Source organism: Salmo salar, chromosome 13 (assembly GCF_965601325.2).
Source record: "Salmo salar chromosome 13, fSalSal1, whole genome shotgun sequence".
NCBI classification, from domain to species: domain Eukaryota; kingdom Metazoa; phylum Chordata; class Actinopteri; order Salmoniformes; family Salmonidae; genus Salmo; species Salmo salar.
Genome location: NC_138303.1, coordinates 83,046,795 through 83,069,691, shown reverse-complemented (window position 1 = coordinate 83,069,691; position 22,897 = coordinate 83,046,795). Strand labels below are relative to the sequence as shown.

General features: G+C 43.2%; 3 protein-coding genes across 4 annotated transcripts in view; all 3 read right to left on the bottom strand.

Moving 5' to 3' along the window:
- mmp30 (matrix metallopeptidase 30) overlaps window positions 1–6,989 on the bottom strand; it is a 51,607-nt gene extending 44,618 nt beyond the window's left edge. The window contains exons 1-4 of the mRNA XM_082960373.1: window positions 6,915–6,989; window positions 6,547–6,698; window positions 760–826; window positions 331–575 (exon numbers count right to left, since the gene is read on the bottom strand). Of these exons, the coding sequence (XP_082816499.1) occupies window positions 331–575; window positions 760–826; window positions 6,547–6,698; window positions 6,915–6,974 (524 nt within the window). The 5' untranslated portion in view covers window positions 6,975–6,989. The remainder of the gene's footprint in view (window positions 1–330; window positions 576–759; window positions 827–6,546; window positions 6,699–6,914) is intronic.
- Window positions 6,566–13,158, bottom strand: LOC106567924 (protein BTG3). Its single transcript, XM_045692245.2, is given in 8 exon segments — window positions 6,566–6,698; window positions 6,923–7,046; window positions 8,262–12,817; window positions 12,820–12,917; window positions 12,919–13,014; window positions 13,016–13,055; window positions 13,058–13,101; window positions 13,103–13,158. Coding segments are annotated over 6 exon segments (423 nt in total). The 3' UTR covers window positions 6,566–6,698; window positions 6,923–7,046; window positions 8,262–12,728.
- Window positions 13,159–16,404: 3,246 nt separating this feature from the next.
- Window positions 16,405–22,897, bottom strand: part of LOC106567925 (alkaline ceramidase 3) — a 32,733-nt gene continuing 26,240 nt past the window's right edge. For both annotated transcript variants that reach the window (XM_082960372.1, XM_014137821.3), the window contains exons 4-12: window positions 22,287–22,339; window positions 21,987–22,039; window positions 21,539–21,620; window positions 21,404–21,439; window positions 20,313–20,371; window positions 19,984–20,085; window positions 19,773–19,877; window positions 19,511–19,556; window positions 16,405–19,400 (exon numbers count right to left, since the gene is read on the bottom strand). In XM_082960372.1, the coding sequence (XP_082816498.1) occupies window positions 19,347–19,400; window positions 19,511–19,556; window positions 19,773–19,877; window positions 19,984–20,085; window positions 20,313–20,371; window positions 21,404–21,439; window positions 21,539–21,620; window positions 21,987–22,039; window positions 22,287–22,339 (590 nt within the window). In that variant the 3' untranslated portion in view covers window positions 16,405–19,346. The remainder of the gene's footprint in view (window positions 19,401–19,510; window positions 19,557–19,772; window positions 19,878–19,983; window positions 20,086–20,312; window positions 20,372–21,403; window positions 21,440–21,538; window positions 21,621–21,986; window positions 22,040–22,286; window positions 22,340–22,897) is intronic.

The following is a 22,897-nucleotide window of genomic DNA, read 5'->3' as shown; positions in this document are numbered from 1 at the left end:
AATTATGAATTTTTTCGGGGTTTGTTCAGCAAACCCTGACTTTGGCCTGTCACTCACAGTGGCTCTGTGTATAATTTGATGTTTGCAAATACAAAAGCTTTATGATTGACACATTTACATTTTTTACATTTTAGTCATTTAGCAGACGTTCTTATCCAGAGCGACTTACCGTGGTGAGTGCAACAAACAGTTTGGTGTAGTTTAGTGTTTTTCTCAAAGTTTAAAGACAACCTAATTGGTATTGCAACTAACTAAATGTTAACATTACAAACCCTATTTTTGCTTAGTATCAATTCACCATGGTCAACTTGTTTGTCTCACTCCTCTCACCTGTAGGTAAGCTGGTTTGTCGGCCACTTAAGGTTATCGAAGGTGGTGAATCGGCTGAGTTGGACGTCAGGTAACCCGCAGCGTGGCTTCTTCATCATCTTTACGGTCTCAGCGTCCAAGGTTCCTGTCACCTTGAGGCCAAAGAACCTCTGCATCTCGCTGACTTTCCTGCTCCGCTGGCTGGGCCCCCGTCTGAACATTGGACCCATCTCCTCCGTCAGGTTAAAGAACTTCTTCAGGTACGTCTACAGAAAACACAGCAAGCATGATGTTATAATGATAGTACCATTTACTACAGTGTTATGAATATAACACATTCAACCTGACTGAGCCATATGAAGTTACATGAACACATCTGTTCCATCATAATATTTTCAGTTGTAAAACCCATAAAGACCTTCCTTCAAAAATATTTGACAAAAAGCATACCTCTGCAAGGGCTTCATCTTCTTCAGTAGGTGGCGATATTGGCAAAGCGTAAACCACTATTGCCAGGTTGACTAGTAGTAAGCACAGATTGAAAGTCTTCATGATGCTTCTTCCTTGAGAGCTTCTTGTTTGTGTGGTGTGTGGCCAGGGCTTGTCTTATATACGCTTAAAGCATGGGAAGTTGAGCAATGTCTCAGGTGAGTAATCACTGTCAAAACCCTCTCCATCAAACAAGAGGAAGGAAATCAAGGTGATGACAGATCACCAAATACATTTTCCACAACAAAGGAATTATGACAAAGAATTACAAAAACCCTGCCTTCATCTACTGTATTTACACATGGTCATATTTGTTATTTGTCATTGATCTTTATGGTAATCATTTTATATCCCAATGAAGTGTGTACTTTTTATCAATACATCTAACTGTTCATTATGTACTATCATTTGGAAGAAAAAATAACCTTAAAAATGTATTCAGACACAAAAATCAAATCAATAGTCAAATCAGCTAAATTATCAGACCTCAGGATAAGACCCCGATGCAGTTCAAAGTGACAAATGTTAATTTACGAAACAGGGGGCAGATAAACGACAGGTTTCAGTAATCCAGGGCAGAGTCCGTAAGGTACAGAATGGCAGGCAGGCTCAGGGTCAGGGCAGGCCGAATGGTCAAAAACCCGGGAGAACTAGAAAACAGGAACTAACAAGAGGAAACAGAAACTAACAATAATTCTGGTTGGCTTGACGAGACAAAACAAACTGGCAACAGACAGAGAACACAGGTATAAATGCACCGGGGATAACGGGGAAGATGGGTGACACCAGGAGGGGGGTGGAGACAAGCACAAAGACAGGTGAAACAGATCAGGGTGTGACAGTAGCCACCTGGTATCCTACCTGGGTGTATACCTGGTTGACCGGGGTGCCGACGGTGGAACTCAGCGATGATGCTTGGGTCCAGGATGTCCCTAGCTGGGACCCAGCACCTCTCCTTTGGGCCATAACCCTCTCAGTCAACCAGGTACTGGAATCCCCTGCCCCGCGGTCAAACCTTCAGGAGGCGCCTCACCGTGTATGCTAGTTGGCCGTCGATGAGACGGAGGAGAGGGGTGGGCCTGGAAACAGGCGACAAAGGGCTGTGAGACATAGGTTTAATCCTAGACACATGAAAAGTGGGATGTATACAGAGGGTATGGGGCAACAGAAGACGAACAGCAGAGAGGCTAAGAATCTTGGAGATGGGGAAGGGGACGAAAGTTTGCGAGACTCCACCCCGAGGGGCAGATCCCTAGTGAAAAGCCAGTGGCGGTCCGCCTGTCATCGATACCTGGAGGTGGACTTGAGAAGAGCCAACCGAGCTCTCTTCCAGGTCTGGAAACAGCGGCGGATGAACATCTGGGCAGAGGGTATGCCGACCTCTTCCTCTTGCTCCGTGAAGATCGGGGGCAGATATCCCAGGGAACACTCAAACGGCGAGAGACCAGTGACAGAGCAGGGGAGGGTGTTGCGGGCGCACTCAACCCACATGAGTTGCTGGCTTCAGGTGGTGGTTTTGGCGGAGACAAGGCAGCGATGAGTCATCTCCAGGTCCTGATTGGCTCGCTCCGACTGGCCGTTAGACAGGGGTGGAACCTGGAGGACACGTTGGCCGACGACCCAATGAGCGTGCAGAACGCCTTCCAGAACCGGGATGAGAACTGAGGACCCCAGTCAGAGACCATGTCCACCGGGAGTCCATGGATCAGGAAGACGTGCTGCACCATGAGCTGTCTCTTTGACAGAGGGTAGCTTGGGGAGAGGAATGGAACGGGCGGCCTTGGAAAACCGGTCCACTACTGTAAGGATGATGGTGTTGCCATCAGACGGGGGAAGACCAGCCACGAAGTCCAGAGATACGTGTGACCAAGGACGGTGAGGGACAGGAAGTGGTTGAAGGAGAACAGCCAGAGCTTGCCAAGGAGTTTTATTCTGCACACAGATTGTGCAGGCGGCAACGAACGCGGACACACGTCAGGGACCATGGTAGGCCACCAAAAGCATTGTCGCACGGGAGCCCGGGTGGCAGGTAAGCCTATAGAGTGGGCCCGCTCCAGGACCGAGGGGAGGATAGCGTCAGGGACAAACATCTGCCCCCCCACCCCGGGTCTGGCTGGGAACGCTGCGTCTCACGGACCTGAGTCTCTATTCCCCAGCTGAGTGCCGCCGCCAGACACGAGGTGGGGAGGATGGTCTCGTAGTCCGAGGGAGTAGCTGCGGGGCTATAGCAGCATGAAAGCGCATCCGGCTTGACATTCTTGGATTCCAAGCGGTAATAGAGGGAGAAGTTAAACTGGGTGAAAATCAGGAGCCACCTAGCTTGCCTGGAATTGAGACGCTTGGCGGTGCGGAGATATTCCAGGTTCTTGTGATCCGTCCACACAATGAAAGGATGTTCCGCCCACACCAACCAGTGCCTCCACTCCTCCAACGCCGTCTTCATCATGAGAAGCTCACAATTCCCCACATCGTAATTCCTCTCCATGGCATTAAGACGATGGGAGAAGAAGGCGCATGGATGCAGCTTGAGGTCCATGGAAGAACACTGGGAGAGGGCAGCCCCCGCGCCGACATCCGAGGCGTCAGCCTCCACCACAAACTGACGGGACGGGTCAGGATGAACTAATATGGGAGCTGTGGTGAAGCGGTGCTTGAGGTCCCGGAACGCTCGGTCAGCAGCTGGGGACCACATGCACGGAACCTTGGATGAGGTGAGTGATGACAGGGGGGAAGCCAGGGTGCTGTAACCCCAGATACAGCGGCAATAAAAATGGGCAAATCCCAGGAAGCGTTGCAGCTGCACTCTGGACGCACCTTTCCGGTATCCATCTGTACATTCCCAGCAGTGATGATTTAACTGAGGAAGGGGATGGTGAAACACACTTTTCCGCTTTCACAAAAATCTGGTTCTCCAGGAGGCGCTGGAGGACCTGTTAGATGTGGAGCACGTATTCTTGGGCTGAGTGGGAGAAAACGAGGATATCGTCGAGGTAGAAGAATACGAACCTGTTCAACAGGTCGCGGAGAACGTCATTAACCAGGGCCTGGAACACAGCTGGAGCGTTGGTTATACCAAATGGCATGGCTAGATATTCGTAGTGACTGCTGGCCGTGTTGAAGGCAGTCTTCCACTCGTCCCCTTCCCGTATCCGCACCAGGTGGTAGGCGTTCCGAAGGTCCAACTTGGAGAAAATGGTGGCCCCCTGGAGTGGCTCGAAGGCCGAGGATATGAGTGGTAGGGGGTTGCGGTTCTTAACCGGGATGTCATTGAGGCCCCGGTAGTCGATGCACGGGCACAGGGTTTTGTCCTTCTTCTCCACAAAGAAGAACCCTGCGCCGGTGGGGGAGGCAGAAGAACGGATACATCCTGCAGCTAGGGAGTCCTCGATGTAGGTCTCCATAGCCTTGGTCTCTGGACCCTACAGTGAATACATTTGTCCCTGGGGTGCTGTGGTGCCTGGGAGAAGGTCGATCCCGCAGTCATAGGGTCGGTGCGGAGGAAGCGAAGTGGCCCGGGCCTTACTGAAAACCTCCCGGAGGTCCTGGTACTCTGCGGGAATGGCGGAGAGGTCTGGGGCAACTTCAGAGAAGTGGAGGTGTTGTTTCCTACCTTCACCACCTGGGGGCGGCCCGTTAGGAAGTCCAGGACCCAGTTTCACAGGGTGGGGTTTAGACCCAGGGCCTAAAGCTTAATGTTGAGCTTGGAGGGTACTATGGTGTTGTAGGCTCAGCTATAGTCAATGAACAGCATTCTTACATAGGTATTCCTCTTGTCTAGATGGGATAGGTCAGTGTGCAGTGCAATGGCGATTGCATCATCTGTGGCTCTGTTGGGGCGGTATGTAAATTTAAGTGGGTCTAGGGTGTCAGGTAAGGTGGGTCCTTGGCAGCAGACCACATTGGTGGCACTGTGTTATCCTCAAAGCGGGTGAAGAAGATGTTTAGCTTGTCCCGGAGCAAGACGTCGGTGGCCGGGACGTGGCTGGTTTTCCCTTTGTAATCCGTGATTGTCTGTAGACCCTGCCACATACGTCTTGTGTCATTGAATTGCGACTCCACTTTGTCTCTGTACTGACGTTTTACGTGTTTGATTGCCTTACGGAGGGAATAATTGTATTTTACCATATTCCCAGTCACCTAGCCATGGTTAAATGCCGTGGTTCGCACTTTCAGTTTTGCGTGAATGCTGTCATCTATCCACGTTTTTGGTTTGGATAGGTTTTAATAGTCACAGTGGGAACAACATCCCCTATACACTTCCTGATAAACTCAGTCACCGTGTCCGTGTATACGTCAGTGTTATTCTCTGAGGCAACCCAGAACATATCCCAGTCCGTGTGATCAAAACATTATTGAAGCATGCATTCTGATTGGTCAGACCAGCGTTGAATAGCCCTTCGCGCGGGTACTCCCTGTTTGAGTTTCTGCCTATAAGAAGAGAGGTTGTCAGGAATTTTTAAAAACTGAGTGTAAATGTATTTGGCTAAGGTGTATGTAAACTTCCGACTTCAACGGTATTTAATAACACATAAAACGTTCTGGGCTAATAATGTAAGAAATACCACGCAAAAAAACTTTGTTCGGATCTAGAAGCAGAGCCGCCATGTCTGTCGGCGCCATCTTCTTTGTCTTTTGGCAATGCTAGGGACACCCAACAAAAAACACTCCCTGTTGCTTTTCTTTGGTGTAGCGTTGTTCTGTAACCTTTACACTGGGAGTCGGGAAGCAAGTTCAGGGAGTGTATTTAGTAAATACATTTACATTGAACAAAACAAGAATCACGGGTAGTGTACAGACATGAACTCTGGAATAGAAACAATAACACCTAGGAAAAGAACCTAAGGGAGTGACATATATAGGGAAGGTAATCAGGCAGGTGATGGAGTCCAGGTGAGTCTGATGAGGCGCTGGTGCACTTAACAATGGTGACAGGTGTGCGTAATAATGAGCAGCCTTGTGACTTCGAGTGCCGGAGAGCGAGTATACGTGACAGTCATTAATATGGTAAACATGCCATCATTATCAAGTAGTGTCACATCACATAATCATGCAACATCTTACATCAGAAGATCCTGTCAATTCAACCCAGGATTTCCAGGATTTCAAAACAAGCATTTAATCGCTGACAGCTGTCGGATTCTGTAAAAATACATTTCCCAGTCTATTTTATGAAAACCTGTGAATGTCGTAAGTTTCCTGTGATGTAAACCAATTTGTTGTGGTTTTCACCACAACAGAATGACACATCTATTTCATGCATATGACTATGTTCCTCTATTGAGTCCTCCCTAATTTGGACAACCGTCTCTGGGGTGAAGCCAGGTAGTGTAAGGCTTTGAGCAGAAGATAGATCAGCCTCTTTAGCGTGTTGTTGTCGTTAATTTATCCTGTACAGTCCAGCAACTCATATGCAGGCCCCGTGGCAGTGACATGTTTGCATTTGGGGTCATTTTTATACTCAACATACCCCTTGAAGAAGGAGATGAATTCTTTTGGAAATAAAAAAGGTAGTTTAGTATGTGGAGTGTGATGACATTCAAATCAGTCATAAGTCAAGTTCTATGGTTCTATGTTGTGTCTTTATTGGACATAACCACATTACCCACATTTGTTGAATCATTATATGTGACAATGTTAATGGGCAGATAAAGAGGAAGTCTCATGTGAGTCAAAGTGAAGTCAGTCTAAAGGGAGCCAGTCTTAAAGGAGTCAGTCTATGGCAGAGTCTTAGATAGGTCTAAGGAGTACCTCCAGCACTCATGCCCGGTGAAGAACACTGTGAGGCAGGCAATGCGAAAGTGAAGTACAGCATCTATAGCCTTCATCCTGGAGGGGAAGCCAAAGTCTGAGATGTTTATGGGGTAGACCTCGAGGAGATCTTGCTGATTCACTTTCCAGTACTGGGAGCATGAAAGATACAAAACGAATTACCATTCACTACGAAAAACAAACATGTCATGTGTTAATTCATCATATTATGCAGTACCAACATTCAACGCTCTTGTCAATTACTGTCACTCTCCTATTATTGAGTTGCAACAGCAGGATATTTATTGACACATCAAAGCATTTGTTATCGACCAGTTAATTTGATGCAAATTATTCCTGTGCAGTGCTACAGTACCTTTGAAAAACAGCATGTTGTTCATTTCAATGTTTTCATAGGCACCGTCCATGTAAGGAGGTACTGTATATCTGACCACAGGCTGGTGATCAGGGTGATGGCTGTCTCGTCAAAGTGAGGATACCTACGCCACATAAATCAGACATGACATAGCTTTGAGTTGTTATGGGGTGTCTGCCAGCACGGCAGTATCTATCAGCACCACAGTTAATTCTATCTCTGGGATGTCAACCAACATGTTATTTAAATTTACGCAATCTCCTCTGTCTTGCAATACTCATAAACATACCTGACCTTTTCTGAAGACAAGGTTTGGGAAGGTAACTTGTACCAAATTTGTGCATGTTGTGCAAATTCAAAATAACTTTAGTTTGCAAGTTTTGTGCTTTATTTTTTAGCAATCTCTATGACAAATTAAACTAAATTCTACTGCAGAATTAGAAGTTGGTGAATTAGAACCTTGCTTCAGATCAGTAATGGTAATTTATGAATGGTCTGGCAGTTTGACTGTAAGTCTGTAGTTGTGGTGGCTTTCAGTAAGTTCAGTTACAATAACTGTACACAGCTTCCCATTGTAGCCAAAGAAAAACATACTGAGGCAAAAATAGCCTTGTTTTAAGCTCAAATAAAAGTTAAATGGCAACTCCCCCACTTTTCAACCTCATATTCATTATCTCCAGTATCAAACCAGTGTCTATGTGAAAACAGTTCATTTCTACATTTTGTAGAAAGAAATATAACATTAAAAGGTTATACCTGATGACGTCATCAAAAGTTAAAACATTTTAAAAACAATCATTTTCAAACACTATGATATTTGTGGTGAGCAAGAAAATATCCTACCTGGTTTTGAAAATCCCAGTTTTTCTTCCTTTTAATCTTAACCAGTGATGTCACAGAAAAGCATTTTTTAGAACCTTCTTCTTATCTTTTTAACCACAGATCATAGAAACACGCTGTTTCCACATATGTACACTGGTTTGGTGCTGGAGATAATGAAAATGAGGTTGAAAAGTAGCAGAGTTACCCTTTAAGTAGAAGTCAAGTAGCGCAAGATGTAAAATAAGAAAATTGCAGCCATATGCTGTCTATACAAGACAATACTTGCTTTATTGGGCCATTTGCATAGATATTCTTTATGCTGCCGAGCAGTGCCCCTTGATCACTAAGGTGTAAAGTGCTTTGCTGAAGAGCACAACAGCGGTAGGTAGTTTACAGGATATACAAGCCCTTTCACTAACTCCCTGCACTTGAGGTAGTATCCAGTGCCTAAGCGCTCAGTGTGACATTCCAAACCAATATAAAATGGGACATGCAACCATCTTCACATGCAACCCACCCTCTGACAGTCAACATCTGCTTAGTCTGTCCAGCGCTTGATTATGCAGCTCCGGTGTGGCACCCAGGTCTCACAGCCCACAACGACTTGAAAAGATCAAAAGGCATTCAACCAAAATCATCATAGCCTCCACCGACACCTCCTACGAATCTGCATACAATGACCTGGGCTTGCAGTCCTTGGAGTCCCACCTCTGCAGATCCTTGCCCAGAAGCTTGCGAAATCCCAGGATTAAAGCAATGGCTGCCTCCTCAGATGAGAGGCCATGTCAGTGGCAGATCCACACGATCCAGTCACAAACCTTCCCCCTACTCAGACTGACAGATATTACAACAACCGTATGCCTTACTTTGTGAGACTGCTTAATGCTGCTTAACTGTAATATTGCATACCTTATTTCAAATGCCAGTAACTTCTAAAACAACAAAAAACATTATATTTACTTACGTAGGCCTACACTGTAAAACCATGACATGTTTATTTAACTAGGCAAGTCAGTTAACAACAAATTCTTATTTTACAATGACGGCCTACCCCGGCCAAACCCTAACAACGCTGGGCAAATTGTGCGCCGCCCTATGGGACTCCCAATCATGGCCGGTTGTGATACAGCCTGGAATCGAACCAGCATCTGTAATGACACCCCTAACACTGACATGCAGTGCCTTAGACTGCTGCACCACTCGGGAGAAAGAATAACCAGGCATCCTCTACTGACGGGATGAGGTCAATATCCTTCCAGGATACCTGGGCCAGGTCGATAAGAAAGGCCTCCTCGCTGAAGAGTTTTAGGGAGCGTTTGACTGTGATGAGGGGTGGTCATTTGACCGCGGACCCATTACGGACGCAGGCAATGAGGCAGTGATCGCTGAGATCCTAGTTGAAGACAGCAGAGGTGTATTTAGAGGGCAGGTTGGTCAGGATGATATCTATGAGGGTGCCCGAGTTTACGGATTTGGGGTTGTACCTGGTAGGTTCCATGATAATTTGGGTGAGATTGAGGGCATCTTGCTTAGATTGTAGAACGGCCGGGGTGTTAAGCATATCGCAGTTTAGGTCACCTAACAGTACAAACTCTGAAGATAAATGGAGGGCAATTAATTCACATATGGTGTCCAGGGTGCAGCTGGGGGCTGAGGGGGCTCTGTAACAAGCGGCAACAGTGAGAGACTTATTTCTGGAAAGGTGGATTTTTAAAAGTAGAAGCTCAAACTGTTTGGGCACAGACCTGGATAGCATGACAGAACTCTGCAGGCTGTCTCTGCAGTAGATTGCAACTCCACTCCCTTTGGCAGTTCTTTCTTGGCGGAAAATGTTATAGTTGGGGATGGAAATTTCAGAATTTTTGGTGGCCTTCCTAAGCCAAGATTCAGACATGGCTAGGACATCAGGGTTGGCGGGAGTGTGCTAAAGCAGTGAAAAAAACTAAGTTAGGGAGGAGGCTTCTGATATTAACATGCATGAAACCAAGGCTTTTACGGTTACAGAAGTCAACAAACGACTGCGCCTGGGGAATAGGAGTGGAACTGGGGGCTACAGGGCCTGGGTTAACCTCTACATCACCAGAGGAGGAGTAGGATAAGGGTACGGCTAAAGGCTATAAGAACTGGTCATCTAGTGCGTTGGGGACAGAGAATAAAAGGAGCAGATTTCTGCGTGTGGTAGAACAGATTCAAGAGATAATTTACAGACAAGGGCATGGTAGGATGTGAGTACAGTGGAGGTAAACCTATGCGTTGCGTGATGATAAGAGAGGTTTCGTCTCTGGAGGCATCAATTAACATAGGTGAGGTCTCCTCATGTGTGTGGGGTGGGGCGAAAGAGCTATCGAAGGCAATTTGAGCGGGACTGAGGGCTCTACAGTGAAATAAAGCAATAAAAACTAGCCAAGACAGCAGTAGACAAGGCATATTGACATTAGAGAGAGGTATAAAGCAATCACAGGTGTTGAGCAGGAGAGCTAAGACAACAATGGGTAAATGGCGAAGAAAGGGCAGAGCAGGTCAGTTCGATACATACAGGACCTGAGTTCGAGGCTGGGGCCGACAGGATAACAAAATGAGGTACCGTGTTATTGAAACAGTCCAGGAGGCATCAGCTGTGTAGCCAAGTGATCATAAGGTCAAAAGAGTAGCAATAGGTTAGACAGGGTGCTATACGGTATTCACTACTACACTGGGCGAGCATTCAGAAAAAGCTAACAGGCCGGGGCTAGTGGATGGTTCTGCGGCGATATCATAACAGAATAGCCTGTTGAGACCACATCAGGCGATCACGTCGGCAATCCAGTCATGATGGATCGGCGGGGCTCCATGCTGACATTAAAGTGTCCAGGCCCATTGGCAAAGGAGGTAATTGTAGCCCTAGAATTAGTTGGTATATGGGCCTAGCTCGAGGCTAGCTGGTGCTTACTTCAGGACAGAGGCGTTAGCTAACAGTAGCCACTCGTTTGCAGCTAGCTAGCAGCTAGCTAGAAGTAATGATCCAGTGTAATGATCCAGAGCGGCAGGAATCCGGTGATATGGTAGAGAGAAGCAGTCCGATATGCTCTGGGTTGATATCGCGCTGTGCAGACTGGCAGGTGATTGTCCGAGCTAAGGCTGGCTGATTCCGGGGAAAAATGGCGAGGAAAGCTAGCTGTGGCTAACAAAGACTAGTAGCTAGTTAGCTGGCTAGCTCCTGATGGAAGTTCCCGTTATAAGGAATAAAAATAGCAGATCCATACCACATTGGGTGAGGCAGGTTGCAGGAAAGTATATTTAGTTCGTAGATAGAAGTGAGATTAAGATATATACGAAAAAGACCGGCTATTTACAAGGGATAAGACAAAGACTGATATACACGTCCTACTGCGTCGCCATCTTGGAAACTATCATTAACTACACTATATATACAAAAGTATGGGACACCCCTTCAAATAAGTGGTTTCAGCTATTTCAGCCACACCCGTTGCTGAGAAGTGTATAAAATCAGGCACACAGCCATGCAATCTCCATAGACAAACATTGGTAGTAGAATGACCTTACTGAAGAGCACAGTGACTTTCAACGTGGCACCTTCATAGGATGCCACCTTTTCAACAAGTCAGTTCGTCAAATTTCTGCCCTTCTACAGTACAGCTGCCCCAGTCAACTGTAAGTGCTGTTATTGTGAAGTGGAAACGTCTAGGAGCAACAACAGCTCAGACACGAAGTGGAAGTTAACACAAGCTCACAGAACTGGACCACCGAGTGGAAAAGCACATAGCGTGTAAAAATTGACTGTCCCCGGTTGCAACACTCACAACCGAGTTCCAAACTGCCTATGAAAGCACAAGAACTGTTTGTCGGGATCTTCATGAAATTGGTTTCCATGGCCGAGTAGCCGGACATAACCGTAAGATCACCATGCGCAATGCCAGGCGCCAGCTGGAGTAGTGTAATGCTCGCCGCCATTGGAATCTGGAACAGTGGAAACGCATTCTCTGGAGTGATGAATCACGCTTCACCATCTGCCAGGAGAACGCTACCTGCTCGAATGCATAGTGTCAACTGTAAAGTTTGGTGGAGGAGGAATAATTGTCTGGGGCTGTACAATTCTGTGCTTCCAACTTTGTGGCAACAGTTTGGGGAAGGCCCTTTCCTGTTTCAGCATGACAATGTCCCTGTGCACATAGCGAGGTCCATACAGAAATGGTTTGTCGAGATCGTGTGGCATAACTTGACTGGCCTGCACAGAGCCCTGACCTCAACCCAGTCAAACACCTTTGGGTGGAACTGGAACACCGACTGCGAGCCAGGCCTAATCGCCCAACATCAGTGACCGACCTCACTAATGCTCTTGTGGCTGAATGGAAGCAAGTCCCCATAGCAATGATCCAACAACTAGAGGAAAGCCTTCCCAGAAGAGTGGAGGCTGTTATAGCAGCAAAGGATGGCCACCTCCATATTAATGCCCATGGTTATGGAATGAGATGTTCAACGAGCAGGTGTCCACATACTTTTGGTAATTTAGTGTATTTGAACAACCTATGAATCTTGGTATTCCAGACATGACTCAGTTCTTAATTGTTAAGCTCTCATTAAGTGACTCATACCTGTCTCACCCACGCTGCCCTATTTATATTTGAGTCATTTAGCAGACGCTCTTATCCAGAGCAACTTACGGTTAGATTAATTTCTCAAGGGCACATCGACAGATTTTTCACCTGGAACAGGCTAATACTAATGTCAACACTTGCTACAGTGGTCACTAACAGTAAGCCAGGCCTGGAGTTCCACCCTAGTACCCGTGCCCCCCTCTCTGGCCAGCAAAGCCCAGCCATTTTGTCTGTGAAGGGCTGGGTGTGTCTGCCTTGGGGTCTGAAGCCATAGTGAGGAGGATGTGGAGGGCCGTTATATCCTTTACCGGGCACCATCTTCTTCTGCTTGGGCACTGGAGGACGCCACAAAGGAGCAGCTGGGTAGATATCTGATATGTGTGGAGATTTTAGGGGAAGGTAGGGGGAGGACGGGTTTCCCTGAGGCCACTATACTCATCTGAGGAGGAACCGGAGTGGTAGTCAGAAGTCACCCTCCAGCGCTGGTCACCTTCTTAGTCACATCCTCATCACCAAAGAAACTGGCCACCTTGAAAGCATGGTTCTTCTCTCCATACATACAACACACTTCCCCTGAGCAGGCCATGGTTCTTGTACTGAACCCCACTCTCCTGGCAGGCCCGCAGCAGCTCTGGATCCTCCCTTTGCAACCTGTTCAGCCAAATACACCTGAAGTCCTTTGCTGGGGTTGTCAGGGTACCAATGCACCCTGAATTCTCCTGCAGGGCAACAGTCAACTGCTCCACAAACATGTCCACTTTCCACCTTGTTCAGTCTTTTCAGGAAAAACACCACTGCTGCAATCTCCTTTTCAAACATGTTTCACTGATGTGCTGGTCCAAATTTGTAATTGCTACTCATCAACATTTGGACAACTATAAATCAGCTCAGACTGATGCAACCCAAGCCAAGGGCTTGTGACCACTAAAACAAACTCATAGCTAGTTGTCTGTCTTGTGCAACTCATGCTGAATAATTTTGAAACAGGAAACGCTGGGTCTTATTCTTTGCTAATGGCCTTCATCATGCATGCATGATGAAATGTTGGCTTGGCCTTTGGCATGCGCTAAGCCTGCTCCAGTAACCCCTAAGGATACAAGTGGATCTGTGGCTATTCTGCAGGCTGTGACATAGCAGCCTACAGTAGCACCTGTGCACCTACCCAATGCCTGAAATGCTAAAAAGAGAGAAACCATGGTTTTATGGGGAGGCATCATCTGATGGAACAGTTCCAATGCCTCCCATCGAACAAGCCTCCCCTATAGATATGCACCTGCGCAAATGTCATTTTGTTCAGACAATACTGCACATTTTGTACGACATACAGTGTAATGAAGTAGATAGAAAACATAAGACTTTATAAAAAAAACAGACATAACTGAGCGAAGCAGCAGGCTTGAGCGAAATAAGCTTTTTGTGCTTTTGGAAAATTTCTGGGAACTTTTATTTAAGATAATGAAACTTGGGACCAACACATGTTGTGTTTATATTTTTGTACAGTTTACATAAGTTTCTGACCCTTCACCCTATTTAGGCACAAAATATGTTTATTGTCCCCCACGATGAAGGGGAGGGGACTTTGGATCTGTCTCCGTCCATTAGTACGTTAGTCACATGATATCTCAGAGAGTACTGACCTGATTTTGAGTAAACTTTAGTGAATTATGCGTCTTGCCATAGAGATCCGGCATTTACAAAATTACACTGATCGGCCCAAGGTGGGCGATATAGTGATTAACTAAAATTTGTTAGTCACGCGACATCTCAATTGGCACAAGGGGGTTGCTGCGTCATTCCTGAGGGACGACATGTTTAATGTTGCCGTGTTTAACCTTCAATTATCCAGGTCAGTCTGTTTCATTGAAATAACATCACTGTTGCAAGAGAGAACGGGGATGAATGTGAACCTTAGAACAAAAACAAGCAATACGTAGCAGAGACAGAGAATCATAATATGTAATTAATGTACTGCATGTCCCAGGCACACATACAGAGCTCTGCCCAGTGATACTACAGTCTCAGAGCAGGGAGTGTTTATAACACAGGAAGAATGGCTCAGGGACTTCAGATTGATTACCATTACAAAAACTTCACTAGGGTTTTTATTTTTAAACCTAATTTCCACACAGTTGTACACCTTCTACAGTACATGCATTGGTATTTGCTCAACTAAATACAGGGACAAAACTGAGATGCACAAGATACATGATCACATTTAACTGAAATCAATACTTGTATTTTGTGGTTTTGTCTTGTGTTTATTTGCATTTAATTAATAGTTTTCACTATCTAATGTGTTAGATCATTCTAATCTTGTATTCTCTCAGCCCAAGAAGAATGTTCTCAGTCATTGAACCCAGAAACTCTTTTGATTGCAAAAGGCCCATAGATTTCACAAAGCTACGAGTAATAATAATAATAATATATTTATTTTATATAGCACTTTTCATTATAAAACAATCTCAAAGATGCTTAAAAAAAAATAAACAATCACATGTAGTTCTTGGGCTGGACAATAGTCTTCGGCAGAGTGTTAATCTGATAAAATCCCTATCTGAAAACAAAAAATCTACTGTAATTATTGAGGCAGGAAATACACACATTTCCTAAAAACACTAGAGAACCTGCTGGGAAAATGGGATAGTGATTGTGTGTGTTTAGTGTTGAACAGCTTGTTGATTCGATGAGAAGGAGCTGGGGCAGATTAGCTATGTTGTAATTCTTTGGTGGAACAGATTTGTTCTGACTTGCCTCTAGAGTCTAAACTGTAAACACTTCCATATCTGTTCTGTGAACCTTTTTTAATGAGATTTGTAGTAGAAAATAATAATTACACTTCATATATTTTTTGTCACCCAGTGCATTTTTCAGACTTGTCTGATCAGACTCTAACGGCATGGTGACTCAAAGGAAAGACTAATTGTAATGTTTTTGGGGAGATTAATCCTTGCATTAAGTGTTTGACTCTTGGATAACACATACTCCTGACCAACACACACAGTTTGTTTGCCTTGGTCATTAGTGCCTTCCATGCTCTGTGGGAATTCCACATCACTTTGCAGTTTCATGTCAACACAACAGCCAGACATCATTATACTCCTACATACTCACATGACAGTGAGTCAATACTGCCTAGCTTATGTACTACACATTTTACAAGTGAGACAAAGAGGAGAGAAGGGGCAATTATGTAATACGTCTTTCAGTAAAGCTTTCAAACAATCAAAAACAACCTTCTACAATCTTCCCCTTACAAATTGATATTTTGGCTTGGGGCTATTAGCTCTTACTCCTCAAACACTTTGATTGAACGTAGTACTTTACAGTACATCTTGAATGTTGTTCACTTTCAGTATGTAGTACATTGGACTTCGGCATGTCATTCAGGTAAATATCCTGTCATAGGTCATTCAAGGTAAATATCCTGTCTCTTTATTGGCAGTAAACCAAGAGTGAAGTAGCTCACTACTACCATCTGACACACCTCAAAAGTGCATGACCCAACACCTGTATCTCTGACTAGTTATGATTATGCTCCATTATGATAAGATATATAAAACTGGTGGCAGACATGGTATCAAAACCATGAATCATTCATGGGTGTTTCTTTAGTGATCAGTATTTTTCCACTGTATTCATCACTAAACAAGCATAGCATGCTACTGTAGAAGCGTTGGGTGTGTTGTAAACCTGAGATGTATTTCTGTTAACACTGCCACCCTGAGTTTAGATTATGAATAACATAACTCTGAGCATCACTTGGTAAAGGTTTTGACATTTACCAACTGAACAAACTAAATATACAATAGACAATTGTGATTCTGTCATCCAGAATCATCAGATTGAGTATTTATGTAAAACTACAGTAGGTTCTGGCTATCGATTACATAACAGATTACATAAAACAAAAGACATATGTTAATTTATTATGTAGCTATAATGGTAGATTGGAACATATCATTTAATCAGACAAGACAGGTTGAGAATGATTATTACATTGCCTATCGCATCATCCAAAAAAAGCTATTTCCACTGGCTTTATCACTTTATCACAGTAGACAAGTGTTCCTAAAACACATAGGTGATTTTATTTAAGCAGTTTAGATTGATCGTGAACATCAAGGTCACTTGAAACAAGGCGCCCTTATCAGTAATAACCGTCCACCTTCCAACTTTTACAAGCAGTGATTTAAGGTCATTAAATACATTGTAATTTCTAAATGACTACTTATCTCTCCTTCATATGGTGCTGCTGAACATATAAACATTACTGTAACCTAATCTGAGGTTTGAGAACAAAAACCATGCGAATGTAACCCTAATTAAAACAGCGATATGCATGTGTCACAATATCTGAGCATGTAGCAGTTCAGGTACTCCATAAGGTTCATGGGTTCTTGTATCACACTCTGTATCCACTTCATATATGTGTTATTCCATTACTTAAGAGACACATACAGTATATTATTCCCATACATAAGTACATTACATTTTCACATTTGAAGATCAAAGTCACATGAAGTTTCACATAGCCACATCCCCAAAATGCTGCATTGTAAGCTACAGTATTTCCCCAATATGTTTACATTTGTGACCCGTAAGAGTTAAACAAATAAAACTGGAGGGTGTTTAGCAGGCAAACCTTCACAGGACAGGTTCCTTTGGCAAATGAACATAACCTGAAACTGAAATATGGCAATCCATGCCATCTAGTGGCCATTAGAAAAGATATGCATGAACTGAGCGGTACAGTAGATACTAACAGGTTCAAAATTGTCATCCTTCAGGCAAATGTGTGTGGGATAATACGGGACAATGATAATAATTTAAATATTGCAGACATGCAGATTCCTGTATTCATTGCTAAGACAAAGTATAGATATCAATTGACAAATCCATGAAAAAACTAACCACTCCAAATTATTTAGTCAGGGTCAGTGGTCAGTCAAAACACTATTTTCTCATCCCTCATTCCTTGTTTTGACAGCAACACCAAAGCTTGTGCAGATATACACTACCATTCAAAAGTTTGGGGTCACTTGGAAATGTCCTTGTTTTTGAAAGAAAAGCAAAAAAAATGTGTAGATTAAAATAACATCAAATTGATCAGAAATAGTGTATTCTGTGTAGTTCCTCTGTCCTCTGTCCAGTGTCTGTGTTCCTTTGCCCATCTTAATCTTTTCTTTTTATTGGCCAGTCTGAGATATGGCTTTTTCTTTGCAACTCTGCCTAGAAGGCCAGCATCCCGGACAATGGTCAGGATGTGACAACGTGTGGTTTTCGAGCCACTTCTGATACCATGTTTCAGTTTGATATGTTGGATAAAGGAATAAAGGGAGACACCAATGTCAAGTTCAATAGCCTTGTTCATGCATTGTACAAATCCCTGTTGACGTTGAGATTGGTGTTTTGTGGGTACTATTTAATGAAGCTACCAGTTGAGGACTTGTGAGGCGTCTGTTTCTCAAACTAGACACTCTAATGTACTTGTCCTCTTGCTCAGTTGTGCACTGGGGCCTCCCATTACTCTTTCTATTCTGGTTAGAGCCAGTTTGCACTGTTCTGTGAAGGGAGTAGTACACAGCGTTGTACGAGATCTTCAGTTTCTTGGCAATTTCTCACATGGAATAGCCTTCATTTCTCAGCACAAGAATAGACTGACGAGTTTCAGAAGAAAGTTCTTTGTTTCTGGCCATTTTGAGCCTGTAATCGAACCCAGAAATCCTGATGCTCCAGACACTCAACTAGTCTAAAGAAGGCCAGTTTATTGCTTCTTTAATCACCACAACAGTTTTCAGCTCTGCAACATAATTGCAAAAGGGTTTTCTAATGATCAATTAGCCTTTTTAAAATTATTAACTTGGATTAGCTAACACAACGTGCCATTGGAACAAAGGATCGATGGTTGCTGATAATAGGCCTCTGTATGCCTATGTAGATATTCCATAAAAAATCTGCTGTTTCCAGCTTCAATAGTCATTTACAACATTAACAATGTCTACACTGTATTTCTGATCAATTTGATGTTATTTTAATGGACAAAAAATGTGCTTTTCTTTCAAAAACAAGGACATTTCTAAGTGACCCCAAACTTTTGAACGATAGTGTATGTATTTTAGGTAAGCCTTTATGATATTTTGCATTGGGAATTTTTTTTGTAATAGTACACATGGAAATAATGACCCTGTGGAATTCCCACTATGATATAAATGGTACTTCATTTTGTGCAGTGGAACAATCCTTAGATTAAATTGTTTCATATCCCTTTGATTTGTTAATAATATTAAAGTAAATCATCAAAAACACAATCTCAGAGCAACTTCAGATTTTGCAATGCAGATCCACACTTGGCATACATCAAATATATGCAATTGAAGTCAGAGTTTTCTTGTGTGACCAATCCCTTGCAGAGGAAAGAAATGGACAAGATAATTGATATTAAACCTTTTCCTGTGTCTGTTTCAGTCCCGTCTGTGACCAACACACTGCATCATCTAGACCAGATTCCCTCAGAGGAGGATGGATGGGTAACAAACAGTTCCCTGGTCTAAACACAACCATGACATACAGCCTGATGTTATTATGGTTTGTGAATATGCTAAGGTGTTATATTGAATGTTATAATAGATACACTAGTATGATTTATATATATATATTCTTTTTTTTGCGGTATCCATATTCCAGGAAATATGTTCGAGTAAATTTAAACAGAATGTCACTATAACATCACCACCAAAATCTAATAATCTACTATATTGTGATAGACGAAAGAGAAAAATCATATAATTCCATGTAAACTCTCAATGCTATACTGTACTTGGCAAATCGTCACAGTGCAGAACCAAAGGGTCCCTGGAGTGGTAGGTTGGGGTGTAGCCTGCCTGCCCTCTGGTAGTGGGGTGCATATATCCCATAGACAGCAGAGGGGGGTTGGCAGACTGGCAGGTCAGGTCTCTGTGCTGATGCCTGTTGAATGGCAGTCACCATCCTTCATGGTCCCCAGTCACTCAGCTAGTCTTTTGTGCCTCAATGTGCAACATGGGCCACACTCCACATAGGAACTGATTGAACACATTGTAGACCAGTGTTAAGTTAGTGTTGGTATTGTGGTGCCATATACACAAGCATAGGACTGGGATGTGTTGAAGAACTGGGAGGAGAGAACGCTTACCTTTACTTTTGGTCTGTGTTTGAGAAAGGTTGACCTTATCTGGAGGCTACGTGACAACAGAACATTTTAGATTTTGTTTGTGAAACATTGTTGTAAGAATCATCTAATCAGTCATTACACTTAAATCATAAACTACGCAAGATACCAGTCAATTTTTCATCCAACAATGACGATGTTCTTGAAGCAGCATAAATCAATTTAAGTGGGAACAAATACAAAGAGCAGATCCTATATAAAGCCTATAGATCTATTCATGGCTTACCTGAAGAGTATGTGTAGGTAGGAGCCCAGGCCTGTGAGGATGTGCCACCAGGCATGGAACTGTGTCACCGCCCCAACAACAGGGGGCAGTCTCTGTCTGGTGGATCTAAAAGGAGAGTGGCGAGCAGAGAGAGAGTTTTACATTTTGATTCTGTCTACAAATGGATGTTCATATTCTGTTGGCAGAATTTGTCATTTGGTTGTACATTTACCTGAGTGAGTCACAGGCCAGATTATCAATGTTCCACAACAGGAACCCCAGCAAAAAGACACTCAGGGAGATGTAGCACACAGGTTTGAGCCAGGGGTACACCCTGCAATGGAAACACATGGAGTCAGATGAGATGTATAAACACTGTTATAACTTTAGTTTCTGAAAATGTCATCCAGAATCACAAATATCAGGATACCAGCATCGTCCAGTGAGTGAGTGGCTATTAAACAATTGATATACATTGTAAGGATAATAAATGTACTCTTGACCTCTTAGTTAATTTCCCAAACTACTGGGCCACATTTCTGCTGCCACACTGCCACTTACCATGTAACTATGAAGATAGAGCGCATCACCAAGCATGCTACAAGTGCGCCATACATGACCTGAGGGGTGAGGACACACAAAGAACACACTTTGAAAAGCAACCAAATCTAGACCTGTCATATTTTACAGTAGCCTAAACCTGGTGTTTTCAGAACAGAGGTGAAATGAAGTGTGAGGTGTATAATGCACGTTTTCACCAGTCTGCTCAACACTAAGGACCTTGATAGACAACACTACTGTACAGCATGTACATGTTCCAACCACAAGGTTGTGCTAAATCCATGCTCAAATAAAGACTGCTATTTTGTGACAGTTAATGAAACATATAAATGGTCACAGTTGTTGTATTGTATCTAAATGGGTACACTGTAGCAAATCAAATACTTGCATCAGTTTGGTAAGAATCCGTTTAAATAATATGCTGACATATGCTGATATAGAGCTCATGACCACCTGCCATCTAACTGTCTCCAAGGACCACAATGGATAAACAACTTCTTTGGGCTTTAATGTGTTTTTATCCTCTATCATTTTTAATGTATGTAATGTTGTCTCCGGCTGGAGCAGCCTACTTCTTTTAAATATCTAATAAATCAATTCCATGTCCGCTAAAACTGCATGTTTATGGCTAAATGTGTGCCACCATGGAGCGGTGGGGTTTAGTAAGCAGAGAGGGCTCTAAAGTGTAAACAAAGGTTGCTTTGTCACTTTGTTTCTGTTGTTGTGGAGCAACACAGACGCTTCTCTAGACTCTCAATATCCACAGCCTCACTGACTATTGTGAGGTATGCTAGAGAGGAGTTTATAATACAACTTTAACCTGGAGTTTTAAGATCAGACTGAGCCATAGTCAAAAGGTGTTCTGCGACATTGTCAATAGCCCAAAGTGACAATGCTGCAAAATATTACATTCCTGAACAGAGACATTTGAACGGACATGCCACAATAGCAATCTAACTGGATCTAACAGGACCTCATGTCCGGCTGTTTCCACAGTTAGCCAGGGGCAATATGTACTAATGAAACAGTAAACTCTAAAAGCAAACAAAGAGCATGCTCACTGAAGAGTGAAAATGTACTCTCTTTCTTACCTGGTGAAAGACTGGCTCTTTCCATTGTAAGTACACCTGGGAAAAAGAGAATTGAGATAGTGACATTAATCATTGACATATAGTCATGGAATGAAAAGGGACAAAACAGTTATGTGGGAAATATAAGACACTCACCACACTGACTGAGACACTGAAGATGAATAGCAACATGATAGGGAATACACCCAGAGTGTTTTGTTGCTTGAAGCATTCATATCTGCAACAGAAAAAATGAATTAATTTCTCATTCCTCTAATAAAACACATATTTGTAATTATAGACATACAGTATACAGTAAGGCTTTTGAGAGGGATGGAGAGAAAGATGATGAAAGATGACCCAGTTAAAATGGGGGAAGTGCAAGTGGCACTGAATCAATAGACATCAGCTCTGTTACATGTCATCTATAGCCATGAAAAATGTGTGTTTTCTTGGGATAAATCAATTGTAGGATTGGATTAACTTTTCATTGATCACATGTATACTGCCCTCAAATTACTTTCAGTGGGCTTTGGGCCTGGGCTGCTCAATGGCAATGGCACTGTGAAAGTTGGAGTGTAAATTCATTATGTTGGGTACTTACAGACAGTAGACAAAGACACAGGTGCTGTAGATCATTGGCAGCTCGTCCAGCAACTGTGGGGGACAGACAGCAGAGACACAGATAGTGATGTATAATGGGATGGTCGGCGCAAACCTTACTTATAAGGAGAGTTGAAAAACAGTTTTATGAACATTCTGCAGGAAACGATGAGGTGACATTTTGTATGTCCTTAACAGCTGAAAAAGTCCATGCAATTATGAGAACACAGTGATTTATGGTGGATGCATACAGTATGCTGACAAATCATGATTTATTTTTAGATACTAAAAGTCAGCTCACCTGCATCTCATATTGCAGTGTCATATGGAAGCACCAGGAACCAATGCCAACAGCTGGAACAAAAGAAGAGATCACATCAAACAACCAGCAAGAGGCATAGACATTCAAACCCATCTTTCAAATAAAGATAAGCATCTTGATAATGCAATTTCAGTCTAAAAAAACTCTCACTTTAAAAGACATTAGGAACAAGACTAACTTTTCCAAATCCTTGTGACTGTAAGGTTATACTATAGGTTATATGGGTCAAAGACGAGACGTGTAAATTTGGTGTCCGAAGGCCATTCATTTAAGATAAAAAGATAAATCTGTATGAATATTATATTAAATCACTCAACTGTTACTCTTCTTTTGACCCAGAAATATTTGTTTAGCAAACTATTCAATTAAGTTATTGAGCTCTAAAGCGTCAAAATGTCCCGCAGTGTAACTGTTCAGGTTAAGATTCTAATGACAAAAGTGTTTTTAAAATGTAGAAATTCATCCTAAAAATATAAATGAACACCCATGGCATTATTGTGTTAGTGTTTGCAACAATAACTCAGCATAAAAAGAAACGTCCCTTTTTCAGGACCCTGTCTTTCAAAGATAATTCGTAAAAATCCAAATAA